Raw genomic sequence first — 15453 nt, 5'->3', positions numbered from 1 at the left:
CTTCTACCAATATAACCATCTCCCTCCTCTGTACATGTCCAAACCATCTAGCCTCTCTGACCTTGTCCCCAAAACAGCCAACCTGAGCTGATGTGCTCCCTCACTCTCGATCATACACATGTATTCTGTCTTAATATGACAGACTTTCATTCCTCTTCTTTTCAAAGCAGACCTCCACCTTTCCAGGTGTTCATCCACCTGTTCTCTACTCTCACTACAGATCTCAATGTCATCCACAAACATCACTGTCCACAACAATCCTTGTCTGACTTCATCTGACAAATTGTCCATCACCATAGCAAACAAGAATGGACTCAAAGCCGATCCTTGATGTAGCCTCACCTTCAACTTCAGCTCCTCTGTGTAACCTACAGCACATCTACCTGCTGTCATACTCCTCTCATACATATCCTGAACTACTCTGACATACTTCTCTACCACTCCTGACATCCTCATACAGTACCATAGCCCCTCTCTCGGCACCCTGTCATATGCTTTCTCTAAATCCACTAAGACGAAGTGCAGCTCTTTCTGACCATGTCTTTACTTCTACATTAACATTCTCAAAGCAAAAATTGCATTGGCAGTGCTCTTTCTGGGCATGAAGCCAAAATACATTTTCTCTGCACACTCCCCCCGCTTGTCAGTACCTTTCCATCTCTAACTGTACAAGTCTTTCTAACCTTCCCTCATGTCTAACCTGGCATACAACACATCGTATGCTTTCTGTTTGACCTTTGCCACGTCCCTCTTCACCCTGTGCTGGGATTCCTGCTTATCCTGTCTACCTTCTTCAGTCCTTTCTATGTTAAACATCTTTTTAGCTAGCCTCTTCCTCTGAATACTGTCATGTACTTCCTTGTTTCACCACCATGTTTCCTTATCTCTCTCAGATTGCCTTGTCTTTATAGAATGTAGTCTACCTGCATAGTCCTACTACTGTACTCCTACCTCCACTAATATGTAACTCTATGATATAGACCCCTGGAGCAGTAAGGATTAAGGGCCTTGCTCAGGGGCTGAAAAGTGACATATTGGCAGTGCTGGGACTTGAATCATGATCATCCGATCAACAACCCAAAGCCCTAACTGCTTGAGCCACCAGCGCCGGCTTTTGCTTCAAATTCAACAACGTATAAACAATTGTATGTCTCAAGTAAGTGTAGTATTTTATGCAATGATTTGTTTCCCCCAATCTAAATTTTCAAAGATCCATAGTCAGGCAATAAACTTGGGAAAGTATAGCTGTGTAGTACAGATTATTAATAGCTCATTCATACAACCAAAATGTTAGCACTTAACTTGTAAAAACACAATCTTGTGTTGTGTTGACACTTCATAAGGGAAAAAAAACACAACAGAATAAATTTTCTGTTTAAATCTTCCTTTTACAAGTTAAATAACTAATGTGGCTTGTACAAAATATACTTGTACATAATAATACCACAGGACCAATCAGTGTAAATATTAGTTAAAAGAATGCATGAAGTGAAATATGAATTAACTGAAACTGGAGAGCAAACATACATTTAGCAGAAAAAATAAAGGATAAATGCATGTATATTGAATAAAAGAAATATCAAAAACTGAAAATAACCGAAAACTTTGATTATCTATTTATTTTTTTAAATATTGTTGTTTCTTTCCATTTTCTTCAATTAAATTTGATCAAATGGAAAAAGTCATCAAAATAACATTCAGGAAACTACATTTACTTTGTCTAAGCTTTGTCTAAGCTCAACAGAAATAAAGAAATAATAACAAGTAATAGTGTGTATGAACTTTAGCTCAAAATGTATTTGGTATGATTTCTATTTGGCAAAGAATCTGGCAAAAGGTTCATTCCATGAATCCCATCCCAAGAATTTTAATAAGGCTCATTATCGGCAATTATTCACTTCCTCAACTTGATTATTTACCATAAAAATCTTCAACTTAACTAGATGTGATTTGAATACTAATTAAACATTTGTTAAATTTGTTAAAAAGTTGCAGCTCCTTAACCATCAACAGATGCATTTGTGTTGCTTGAAGACAACATTTCTCCATTTGAGACATTGTACACATCTGCAAAAGACCAAAATATTCACAAGTCAGGACAACGCTCACAGACATGGTTTATGATAAAACTCACATAACAGAAATGTAATGAAGATTGCAAAAAACTGCAAAAGTGAAATCAAATTTGAATTTGTCAATAAATTATGTGTACAATATAAAAAATATCAAAGATTATTAAGAACTTATAGCATTTTTACAGAATGTGGGTTAGAACAAGGAACATGAACATTTATATTATAACATTCATGGCTCAAATATGAATTCAATTATTTCTGGTCCAGTGAAAAATGTATGATCTAAACAGGAAAATAGTCAGTATATTTATCCAGCATTAGTGACCTACAGACATGAAGATAGTCTCAATTCGAAATTGCCAAATGATGTGTGTTATCTTCATTTTTCCAACTGTGTGAAGGAAATTCATTTCTTGCTCACCAGAACAGAATTCCAAAACAGTTCCAGAAACATGGTGAACTAAAGTCACTCTATTGAAGTCACTCCAAAAATAATAGCTAGTTATGGACAGTATTATCTACTTATAGATCTTTATAATTAGCTTTAATAAGCAAACATTGTTCTGGATCAAACTTTTTAGGAGAGTAAACCGCACAGTGGAAAACTATTTGCAACCCATGATACAGAAAGGTTTTTCAGCAAATAAGTTGAAATACAGTAGTATATACTGATTTATCAATTTATTTATTACCAGATCATATTATTTCCACAATCTTAGATCAAGCAGATTGAATAAAGTTATTGAATCATTTAAAAAATATTCAGCTAAAAATAGAGTTTGGAGTTCATGATCACTGCCAGAAAAATGCTAATGAATGAACAAAACAGGTAAATTCAAAGTACAGATTTATCCTCAGCTTTTTTACATACTTCTTCTCTGTAACCTCTGAATGAAATTAATTCCACTTGAGGATGATGGCCCTGCACTTGTACTCTGTAATTCAGACACATCCATCATGGAATTTAAGTAGTAGTTCATTTTATATTAAAATAAGTATATTTATTTACTTATTTTTAAAGAACACCCAAGCAAATGTTTCATAAAATATATTTACCCTTGTGCGATTTGAGCTTAAGTTCCTCAGTGAAAACGTTCCTGCTAACGCTTCTCGGACCTGCAACCAAAAAACATTCAATATCAATACGTTATTTATATGTGTTTAAAAAGAGCTGTTTAAAACGTGAAGAATATTGTAACGTTCAAGTGCACATGTACCTTACTATCCAGTAAAGTACCGACCAGCAAAATAAAGAAACCCTTAAAAGAGACAATTTAGATATTTATAACATTTACTTCATAAACACTTTAAGTAGAAGTTTTGGTAATTGTATAAAATTTTAAAACAATTTCTGTTTACAGAAATTAGAATTACAAAAAAATGTAAATGCAATTAAACTGGCTTTCATACCTGCAGTGAATTAAAGAATGCAAACATCCCATGAACTCCTAAGTTATTTGACACCAAGGTCCCAATGCCGAATCCCCACGTTAGACCAAAGAGAGGTGTTAAAATCGCCACACATCTAGCAATGACCACTAGGGGATGTTTCTCATCTGGCTGAGTGGAAGCATTAACTCCTCTAATCAAGATCTTACACAGAACCACAATAAGCACCAGGAGGTTTATAGCTACAATCGTCAGAGCAGGAATCACAAATGCCAGGAGAGCCTTTGTTTTATCCCAGTTCAGCCAACAATTGTAACCTTGTTGAATGTATCCTTTGCCTCCAGCTGTAGATGCCACAGTAACGACAGCTATAATTAACGGGGCTCCATAGCCTACAGTGAAACCTATGCCCATCATTGCTCCTCTGGTCATTCTGGAAAAGACCATGAGGGTGCGGTAGAGGAGCAAAAGTGCTGACAGAAACATCCAGAAGAAAACAGCAAGATAAAAGAAATGCATGAAGAACGTCGCTGTACTGCAGGGACCTTCTAGTTTAACAACAGCTGCTCCACTGATGAAGCAAATGTTAGCAATCAAAAGGGAGACAGCAATGTTGACTATGGAGACATGGCGCATGAAGGATGTGTCATTTCCTGTCACTGATTTCCATATGATGATTTCAATGATGAGGCACAAAACCAAGCTAGCCATTGAAATGCCAACACCGATGTAAGTTATATAGTTTAAGGCTAAGTTATCCAGGTTAAATGGTGACATCAGGATTGAAAAAGAGGTTGTGTGATTGCACTCACATGTGTATCTTTCAGTTTTATTCCCTAATAGCTTTAACTGACATCCAGTTGAGTCCCATCCACCAACACCATTCAGAAGACTAAAGTTCCAAAAGACACACTGAGGGTTTCCCAATGTAGTATTTATGACATCAAAAGAGAGAGAGATGTTGTTAATTATTGAGTTTGCCTTAATAATGGCTACGTCTCCATTGATCTTGGTGTCAGTCTGACTGCTGTCATTGTAGGTCAGAGTTCGAGCAGGTAAGATGTTGTTAAATGCTGGAGAAACTATAACGGTGATGAACGTTGGTGGGGTAATCTCAGGAAGACTTATTTGTGTTGTTAAATTGATACCAAATTCTTCCAAAAAGGAACTAGTAGTAATGTTAATCTTATTGAGAGACGTAGACTCTATTTTTATACTGAAGCTTGTATTAGGGAGCCTGCTTCCAAAATTTTCAGTTGACTTTAGAAGTTCAGAGCTGGCATTCATGGATGCATTGTTGTTGTTTATATGCAGCCATGAGTCCCGTGCACCATCTGATCCAACAGCATTGGTTGTGTTTAGGACATCCTTGAAATTAAATTATTCATTATATACAAAACATCTGCACAACTTGAAATATTTCATCACTAAATAATAATCATTAAGCACAGTAAAATGTATTCATTCTTTCCAACAATAGCAATATGCTGGTGCAGATTGTATAAAATGATTCATACAACCATATATTTCTATTTACTTTTTTCTATTTATGATTTTATTTTATTGTATATCGTTGCTGTCGGGCGGAATCCTCGTATCTCCAAAACCGTTATTTTTCAGGAAATTAAAAAAACGCCATACCTTATCTGCAGTACACAGGGTTTAGTCTGGGTTGCAGTGGATTGTCTTGCGCTAAATTCCTGTCCTCAAACGAGCACCAGATCTAGCGGGGGTCAAGATTTTTTTTCTTTGAGCCCAGTGTTTTGAAGACATTTACCTCAGAAGACGTGTTGATTCGTTGCGACTCTTCTTCAGGAGAAATATGCCGCGAATCTCTCCCGCGGAGTGAGGAAGAGGTGGACAGTTGAAGTGTCCAATGGAGTTATGAGATTTGCGCTCAAGCTATTTTCAAGATTTTAGATTGGTTAATAACTTGTAAAAATAACAGACCCACGTGGGGACTGACCAATAGCATCGATATGTGAAAAAATATGAAATTGACCAAATTTGGACATACGAGGTTTCCGCCTGAAAGCGATGATATACTGTATACAGTTATAAGAAAAAGAAAGTTCACCCTTTTGAATTCTATGGTTTTATGTATCAGAACATAATAATAAATCATCTGGTCCTTAGCAGGTCTTAATATAAGGTAAATACAACCTCAGATGAACAACACAAGACTTCTGATACTTTGTTATTATTATTTTTAACAAAAATGGCAATATGGACAAATCTTGTTTAAAAAACTAAGTACCTAGGATTCAGCAGATTGTACAACCACCTTTATCAGCAATAACCTGAAGTAATCTTTTTCTTTATGGCTGTCAGTCTCACACATGTTGCTTAAGTTCATTTGAGGTGTAAAGGCATTTGTTTATGCATATCAAAATAGCATATTAACTAGATTCAAAAATATTCTAAACAAAGGTGATTTTACTGTACATACCTCCATAATCGGTTGGTCGATTGCAGTTGTTAGTGAGAGATTTGAAACGATGGTTAGTATGTCTACAATTGCTATTATGGTTGCTGTCGAGTCAGTGATGTTTTCAGTCAGTAATGTAACATTACCGCTGAACCTGTCCATAAATGTCTTGATGTCTCCCACCTGTAAATTCTAAAGAAGCACAAACCTTTATAAAGAAGCAAACAGAAATTACACAACTAAGATTATTTTTTCATCATTTTCATAGAAGTAAGAAAAAAACAAATTGCCTTAGCTTCATCTTGGAACTGTTGGATGGCACGAAGAACACAATTGTTTTCTATAATGTTCCAGCCATTTGAACTACACTGAGCTACTTGAAAGCCAACAAAGTCTCCAGTACAGTTAATGGTTTGTATTGTGCTCACATTTCCAGCTCCAAATGCATCATTATAGCAGTTAAATGCTAAAAAAAAAGGGAAAGATGTGGAGTTATTTATTTATTTGTTTGTTTCGCTGTTTTTTATACCAAGGTTACTGAATAATCTGGAAGTACAATATTCACTCTGAACACGCAAACTGATTTGCAATACAAATGTCCACTTGTAACAATTATTAGAAACATTTTTTTGCTTTTCTGTAAGGACAATGATTTCTTCATTTTGCTGGAAGTGTTTATAGCTTTTACAAACAGAAATATTAATGAAGCTACATTTGCAAATTCACATTAGGTGATTTATAGTCTCAGGGTAGAAGAATGAATACAATTTGTATGTAACAGAAAGCAGCATCAAAAGTGGCCCAAAACAAGTATTAAAATGAAATGAAAGTTAATTAATTGGTTTCTTTATATCCACACCTATGCAATTATATAGATGATATGCGTACTGAATACGAGAACAAACTAATGGACTACTAACTAACTTTTACAGAAGATGAATGATGTATGTTTTCACATTCCACATATTACAAATGTATATATGTTAGGTTTATTATAGCTCTAGGAGGTAATGTAATTAAAAATCAAGGATTACTCACCAGTGTTCGTTATACGTATTGTGGAGCTCGCTGGGTAACTGTTTCCGTTCATGGGTGATGTTAGTTGACATGTCACCTGTATGTTTTGGTCTACAGTCTGGCAGTCCTGTTTTTTACTATCATAGTTACATGATAAACATGATGATGAGTCTGCAGAGACTATTAAATTGTTAAAAAAAAAATGGAGTTAGCTTCTTACATAGTGTTTAATTTTACAGTAATAGCATTTTTTGGCCAAGTAAGAAAAAAGATCATTCATCTAATTTCTATAGTTACATTTATAGACTACTAGTAGTTATTCAGTCAGATATTGAGTTAGGCTTATATATTCATGACCACACATGTTACATATAAAAATGTATATAACCTGTTGATGATTGGCTGCAAACTCTGGAGTTAACATATAAACTCACTCCATAAATCCCCTGAAAACAACACTGAAGTGGGATTGTTGTATCCAAACATAGTACAACTTTGTTACTGGTTACTTGGATATTGGGGTATGGCTGAATAGTAATGAACTGATAGTTAATATTGGGCATAGAGTTTATTGTTGTATTGCAGGCATATTCACCTAGAAAGAAGAGAAGTGTTTCAAACATCATCTATATAGTCATGTTAAATAATTAGGACACCCCATTAAATATTCATTTCTTTATAAAAAAAGTCAACTTGTCGATATTTGTTTTAATTTGTACCTGTAGATAAAAGTGATGTAATTGCATGTAAACATCAAAATTCACATCGTTTTTACTTATTAAACAAAAGAAATCAACAAAATTAGTATTGATGCCCTCTGTTTTGGTGTCCAAATAATTCAATTTTAGACTCATCTGTCCAAACTGACTTTTTTTGAGCATCTTGTGATCTACTCTTTGGATGAATTTGCCTAGCTGTCCTGACCTGGCCATGTTGACAGTTGTTTTATATGTTTTCTATTTGTAAACCATTTTCTGCACAGTGGAATTACTGATTACAAATTCTTTTTATATTCTTTTATATCCTTTACCAGAATCATAAGCATCAACAATCTTCTTACTGTAGGCCTCGGAGAGCACTTTGGATCTCACTATGGTGATACCTCTCACTTCAACAGTTAAGAGCAAACCAAACTAACTGCCTGAGGCTTAAATAAGGCAACCATTCTTCAAAATCCTCTATAACAATGTTCTAATAATTTGCACCTGATGTTGTACACCTGTAGGTAATTTTATTCAATTTAAGTTGAAATTGTGGGGGTGTCCTTACTTTTTCCTCACATATATTTTAAATTACGTTTTATAGATCATTTAAAATGCTTTCCCTTTTTTACTTCAATCTTCCAATATTAGTGAAGTGGTGGCTCAACTGGTTAAGGCTCTGGGTTGTTGATTGGAGGATCGGGGTTCAAGGCCCAGCACAGCTAAGCTGGGCCCTTGAGCAAGGCCCTCATCCCTGCTCAGGGGTGCTGTGTCATGGCTGCTCCTGCACTCTAACCCCAACCTCCTCAGTTAGGGTATGTAAAGAAAAGAATTCCACTGTGCTGTAATGTATATGTGGTGATAATAAAGGCTTCTATGCCCCCGTTCCATTGCTAAAATGAAGATCAAATGCCCATATGCTGGTGGAAAATGAGGCATAGATTAACCAATTAACCAAACTAATTTGTTCTTGACGTGCATTTTCTGTCTTTTGCCACTAACGTCTGTATACGTTATTATAAATAGTTAAATTGGACCTTTCTATTCATTCATTCATCTTCTACCGCTTATCCGAACTACAAGGTGGAGGCGGGAATCGAACCCCCAACCCTGGAGGTGTGAGGCGAACGTGCTAACCACTAAGCCACCGTGCCCCCTTGGACCTTTCTAGTTTCAGATATTTATTATTTTATTACCAATTAATATATTGATGTATTTCATCATATTATAGTAAATTTGTTAATTAGTGGACAGTGTTTTATTAATGTAGTTAACAGAATGGTTTCTGACTTACCGCTGTCACTGGGAACAACATCGTTCACAATTAGACTAGTGTTAGTCATTGTATATTTATTCGATTGTGACAGTTGATTCCTATTCAGGGTCCATGTGATGCCATTTGTTGGTAAAAGTGTGCATGTCAGTGTGAGACTTGATCCAGGATATATATTATCACTGTTCTTATATAGTCCACCTTTCACTGCATAGAAAAGATAGAGGTTAATATAATTAATAATTAATAAAGGTTAATAGAGATTTTAGAGTTAATAGAGTTGCAATATTTAGTATAACCAGAGATGATATATATAGTTACTAATAAAACTGGCATGAAAAATGATAGATTGCACTTGCACTTTTTCTTTAACTTCTTTATCATTGTTATTTTTATTTATGTAGTTATGGCCTTATGTGTACAGTAATGTATTCCATGCATTGTCCTTATGTCCTACTTTGTCCTAATTACAGTAGTTGTGTGTGGCACTGCTGCAACAAATCAATTTCCCTTGGTGATTAATTATAAATCTGTCTATTGAACTAAAAAAAAACCATTAACAACAACAACAATAATAATAATAGGAAGAAGCATCTACCACTTTGAAAGACTGCATTATCGTTCACAATAAATCCATTTGATCTGAGAACTTGAACAAGTTGTTTATTCGCTATTTGCAAATCAGGCTGAGCAGCTGTTGACTTAATTGTGAAATCTGCAATCACGCTGCCAGCCCTGTTTGGAAAAAACAAAAACAGAATATCACGAATGTAATTTCAAATAAATTATTAAAACAACTATATGTTTTTCTTAATTCATTAGAGATTACTTCTTATTTTTCTTAAATACACAGAATAGATGGAGATCTAAAACATCTAAGTATATTAGATTACAATAAATAAAATCACCTGAAGCCAGTCACACTTGCAGAGTCGGGCTGATAGCCCTGTACAATTCTGTAACTTTGATCAATCTGAAAGTAAAAAGATCTTAGTATGTCACATGTAAGGAATAAGACAACATATCGGGTGTTTACATGATAATTCACATGGGGCACACGATAAGGAGGAATATAATGTTAATCCATTGTATTATTATAGGCACTACACTACCTCCAATAAGCTTTGATGTTATAGTAGGAATAACACATAGAAGACAGTGCTGTTACATGTAAATAATTTATGGCAGGGGTGCATAACAGCACACCTGGAACACCAGGTACCTGATCTGTGAAAAAAATAGTGCTGCACACCTTTTGACAGATTCCTGCATCCATCCGCTGCAGAATAATTCATTTAAAAAGTGACAGTGGAAGAATGTATTACATGTTACAACACTACTACTACTACTACTACTACTACTACTACTACTACTACTAATAATAATAATAATAATAATAATAATAATAATTAATGGCAACATAAATGAAATCAGAAAGCATATTTTATTGTATAACACTTACTGAACTCTGAATTGTGCGGTTGTATGTTATATACTTGTCACTACTTTGATTTTTAAGTGTGGCATCAAATTCTTCAATTATTGTCAATGAGTAGCTTAATTGAATGACTGTAAAGAAACAAGAATGATAATAGTTGTTAAAAAAAAAACAGGTAGAGGGTCATCAAATAATTTGTTGATTGTTTAGTTCAAACCATAAAAATAACATTTATTCTCACAATATGGATAAATCTATATAGTTGGAATGGACAACATAAAAAACAAGGATTAAAATCATACTTGCGGTTGGGATTGTAGTGGTGATTGGAGTTGGAGTAGTTGTGTTGACTGTAGTTATATTGCTTGGGGTTGAAACAATTATTGTGTTGGCTGTAGTTCTGTTAGTTGGGGTTGGAGCCTTTGTGTTGGTTATAGTTATGTTAGTTGGGGTTGAAAAAGTTGTGTTAGCTGTAGTTATGTTAGTTGGGGTTGAAGTAGTTGTGTTGGTTATAGTTATGTTAGTTGGGGTTGAAGTAGTTGTGTTGGTTATAGTTATGTTAGTTAGGGTTGAAAAAGTTGTGTTATCTGTAGTTATGTTAGTTGGGGTTGAAGTAGTTGTGTTGGTTATAGTTATGTTAGCTGTAGTTATGTTAGTTGGAGTTGAAGCAGTTGTGTTGGTTATAGTTATGTTAGTTGGGGTTGAAAAAGTTGTGTTAGCTGTAGTTATGTTAGTTGGGGTTGAAGTAGTTGTGTTGGTTATAGTTATTTTAGTTAGGGTTAAAAAAATAATGTTAGCTGTAGTTATGTTAGTTAGGGTTGGAGCAGATGTTGTATCAGCTGTAGTTTGGTAGATTGGGCTTAGCGCAGTTGTAGTGTTGACTGTAGTTTCATTGGTTAGGGTTCCAACAGCCTAGAGGAATTGGGAGAAATTTCACATATTCTAACACCTATTACCTGTTCAGTTCATTTAAGTTTAGATTTGTATTTTATCAGTTTATATATTTACTATTATTTTATTTTATTTTGTATTTGTTTGTTACACAAACTACATTTTACACTTATGTTCATTCTGTTGTTTGTTTAAATATTAAGCCTGAAATTTTAATCAGTATCTCCTTGTTTCTCAAGTTTTTCATCACCAGCTATGTCAAGGAGCATAATCTGGTTTTGTTTTCATTAAGAATAATCAAATTAATTTTAATACTTGTTTGCAAGGCTTATATAAGGAACTGAACAATAGAAACCACTCATTATTCTTAAATATAATGAAATATAATTTAATCAATGTTTATTACAAGCAGGACCACTGAACTTTCATCATACAATTTGAAAATGTCTAATTTCTTACAATTTCTGCAGAAGAATGATTTAAAATTTACCTTGTGAGTTATTCCATAAATAAGCAGAACAACAACAAATCTCAGGGAATATTCCATTTCTCTGTAATATAAGGGTAAAAAAAAAAACAATTTAGACGTCATCTAATTTAATAAAACAAGATATTAGTCACTGTACTTGCTGATGTAGGTTAGAAGCTTCACAGTACAACTTACATCTCATCAATATACCATTCTGCTTCAAGAATAGACTGAAATTCCAAAAAAAAAAATCAGAGAATTAGTTGATGTTTTAATAGCTCACTACTGAAGTAATAATAAGTAATAATTAATAGCTCACTACTGAAGTTTTTTTTTTTTTTTTTTTTTTTAAATAAAGATAATAGACATTCTATACAAGACAAATAGGTCCCCAGAAATGTCACCTACACTCCTCTGGAATACAGTAAAAGCAGAACTGAGGTAGGATATTATCTTATACTTTACACACATGAAGTGCATCATGCTAAATCCTATACCTGCTGTTGAAGAGGACATGGATTATGTTAGTTCTTATGTTGAACATGGATTATGTTGGTTCTTTGCCTAAATCTAAAGTGGGTCATCAGTAGCATTTGACAGTAATGTGTGCCACAAACCAGATGAACAAAATCAATTCTACTCTGCAGTCTACATGCTAAGGCTATATTCTATGGCAAAGAAAAACTCACTGAGATAATATAAGGAAACTATCTTGAGAGGAACCAGGCTCAAAAGGAAACATATTCTCATTTGGGTGACACCGGAGAGTGTGATTATAAATAATGTTCTTTCTACAAGTGTGTATAGTCAAGTGGATTCCTTCCTACAAAAGTGTCATATGAAAGACTCACAAGGAGCTAAGAATCACATGGTGCTATTGAAAGATAGCATAAAACCCTAAAGTCTGATGAGAAAATGAGAAAATGAGAAATGAGAAAATATTGCATTATGTATTACAATCCACAACGCAATGCCTTAACCTGCTCATGAAGCATTTATTCCTTAAATTAAATGCTGCCTTACAATAATAATATATAATAATATTATATGATACTATGTACTAGTTATTATATAATATATTATACTGTATAATACTTACACAAATAACAGCAAGGGAATTGTTAAAAAGGCACATAATTTGCTAACTCGCTTTCCCAAACTAACATTTAAAGTTACTTTAAATAACTTTCTGATAGATTAAGTTATTGTTTGGACTGACCATTAGAATGGTTATTTGCCATGCATAGTGATGTCAAATCTAACTTAAAAGTCACTACTCCAGGATCCAAAAAATTGTTACAATGGTATGTCGTGAAAGTGTCTGATTCATAACATATTTGATAGATAATTGTGATCTCTTTTACACAGCATATAATTAAACAGAAGCAGTTACTAAGCACAACCTGATAAAGAAGTGATCATCAGAATACTAGACGATTTTTGGATCTTACCAGATTCCTGGGTCCTGGTTTAACGGCTGTTTATATAATCCTCTTTTTTTTTTTTTTAGATATAACCATTGTCTTCTTTTCTATTCCATTATTTCTGAGCCTTCATACCTTTTTGTTTGTTTGTTTTTTCAGTTTTGAATTATCGTCTCTTTGTGCATGCAGCTGTTATAAACCTGTTATCTCTTGCAGAGCCAACACTGAAATAAAAATGAAAAACAGCACTGAGAATATTCCTCTGCAAGTTAACTCAATGTGTTAGGATACGAATGTTGGAACAGTATCAAGAATGAAGTATAGCAGGATAGAAATGGCAGTTATTTGAGAAGGAAAGATGGTAGATAATTGACAAGAACTTCTGATAATTAAATGCAGGTTTAGTACAATGAGGATAAAGTTCCCTTCTTGGCCTGGTTCCTTTCAAGGTTTCTTCCGTATATCATCTCAGGGAGTTTTTCTTTGCTTTAGACTTACTCATTGGGGATATATCAATTTAATTTTAAATTTGGTCATTTTGTTCTATATTTAATACATCTGTAAACCTATTTTGAGATAATGTCCATTGTTAAAAGCATCATGCCAATAAAATTGAAATTAAATCGAATCTCCATTAATTGCCAGTTCATGGGCCATATGTTTGACATCCCTGCACAGCTTTCGCACATTCAAGACATCTGTCTAGTCATCTGTGTGAAAATTTCTTAAGGGACAAGCCAATCTGCAAAAACTTTGCTGTGCATCATCGGTATACCCTGAATTTCAGCAGAAAGCAGGGACTGCTTTGTCTGTGGGTAAAACCATAAGTATGCTCATCTTCCTGGTTCCAGAATATTATCTGATGTCATCACTTGAACAAGATGCAAGATGATCAAAATGCAGACTGGTGACACAATTCCTTACCGTAAAACTTCAAATAATAGCCCGGGCTTCTATTTACCCAAATCGCCGAACTGCACCGGCTTGTATTTGAAACAGGCGTCTATAAGAGACAGGCCTTTAATTTAGTGTTGAGATGTTCAAGCATGACAGTAGGAGGTTACCACATTATATTACTATAATGTGTATAGTACATTATATTAGTGTTATTTATAATTAATTTGAATGTGTTTAAAAAATCATTTAATGTAAGAAATGTCTTAGATTATTGGCAGCACAAAAAACAAAACGATGTGACAGCAATGGGCAGAACAATATAAGTTACCGCTAAAATCCATCGAGCATATGAACTTGTTGCCCGAAACACATCAACAAGAAAGAATGAAGGCTACCCTGTAAAACCAGTGCAATCATGTGATAGAAAATTACTCTATTCATCACTATCATCATCCCTGCGATCCTCAATTACAAGTTCACTGGCGAATTCCTCCTCCTTGTCGCTCTCCTCCACTTCTCCCTCTCCGGCCTCCGCTAACTCTGCCTGCCTTGCTTGCACTAACAGCTCCCGCCCAGATGCGCACGGCTCTCCCTCTTTGAAACAATGGATAAGGTGATCCTCGCTTCCATCAGAAGCTACTGTCAGGCCACATACCTAAGGATAACATCCCGAAGTTAATGAAATATACAGTATTATCTCCTCTTTCTCCCTCGCACACACAAACACACGCGCGCAAGCATACCTTAAAGGAATTTTTCAATTGTTATGTTGCCATAGTGATGAGTCGTTCATGAACGGTTGCGTCTGTCACGTGAAATCGAATCAAAACATAGAACAGACGACCTGACGGGTTTTAGAAGATCAAATACAACCCGATACTAAAAAACAGACCAGGCCTCTATTTGAGACCGGCCTTTATTTACCTAAACCTGTCGTCACACCTGTCGTTTAAAAGAGACAGGCGTCTATTTGGGACTCGGCTATTATTTGAAGTTTTACGGTATTGAGATACCACAATTTATAGTATACATGCTTTCTTGAAAAAATGGGCACATTGATATAGACCACTCACACAACTTTTACATATTTTAGAAATAAATCCTGGAAAATTTTGTTATTGCTACAAAACCATTACTGTACATGTGTGGGGGGGAAATGCCCAGTTTCTGCAAAACTCTAATTGAAATTTGCATCACATTTGTAACAGTATTTCTGAAATTTCATTGCATCAAAAAAAATTCTAAATTTCTGCAGCATTGCTATGATCAAACTACATCAGAATTTGTATATAATAGGAGAGTATAGAGTCTATGTCCATACGATGATTTCTCATGGATGTGCAAGTAACATATATTATGTACTGCATTATATAATATATATAATAATATTATGTGAGGGAGGCACGGTGGCTTAGTGGTTAGCACGTTCGCCTCACACCTCCAGGGTTGGG

At 34.6% G+C, this 15453-nt stretch overlaps 1 protein-coding gene across 1 annotated transcript; it reads right to left on the bottom strand.

Moving 5' to 3' along the window:
* Positions 1 to 1985: 1985 nt before the first annotated feature.
* On the bottom strand, positions 1986 to 10011 carry LOC132863530 (adhesion G-protein coupled receptor F1-like). Its single transcript, XM_060896389.1, has 13 exons — positions 9996 to 10011; positions 9792 to 9856; positions 9482 to 9618; positions 8905 to 9090; positions 7298 to 7504; positions 6931 to 7089; positions 6183 to 6358; positions 5914 to 6084; positions 3486 to 4832; positions 3293 to 3334; positions 3132 to 3191; positions 2947 to 3010; positions 1986 to 2067 (listed from the first exon to the last, which is right to left on the bottom strand). The coding sequence occupies exons 4-13, from the start codon at positions 8951 to 8953 to the stop codon at positions 2000 to 2002; spliced, it is 2343 nt and encodes a 780-aa protein (XP_060752372.1). The 5' UTR covers positions 8954 to 9090; positions 9482 to 9618; positions 9792 to 9856; positions 9996 to 10011; the 3' UTR covers positions 1986 to 1999.
* Between the last annotated feature and the right edge of the window lie 5442 nt (positions 10012 to 15453).

This window comes from Tachysurus vachellii, chromosome 20, assembly GCF_030014155.1.
Source record: "Tachysurus vachellii isolate PV-2020 chromosome 20, HZAU_Pvac_v1, whole genome shotgun sequence".
Classification (NCBI taxonomy): Eukaryota; Metazoa; Chordata; class Actinopteri; order Siluriformes; family Bagridae; genus Tachysurus; species Tachysurus vachellii.
Note: the sequence above shows the minus strand (reverse complement) of the source record. Positions and strands in the feature narration are given on the sequence as shown.

Excerpts from the sequence above, each read along its gene's own strand:
- LOC132863530 (XM_060896389.1), bottom strand. The coding sequence starts at position 8,953 with ATGACTAACACTAGTCTAATTGTGAACGATGTTGTTCCCAGTGACAGC. Across the intron at positions 7,505-8,904 it reads TGTTGTTCCCAGTGACAGCG|GTGAATATGCCTGCAATACA; the intron begins GTAAGTCAGAAA and ends TCTTCTTTCTAG. Across the intron at positions 6,085-6,182 it reads AGTTCCAAGATGAAGCTAAG|AATTTACAGGTGGGAGACAT; the intron begins GCAATTTGTTTT and ends GTGCTTCTTTAG.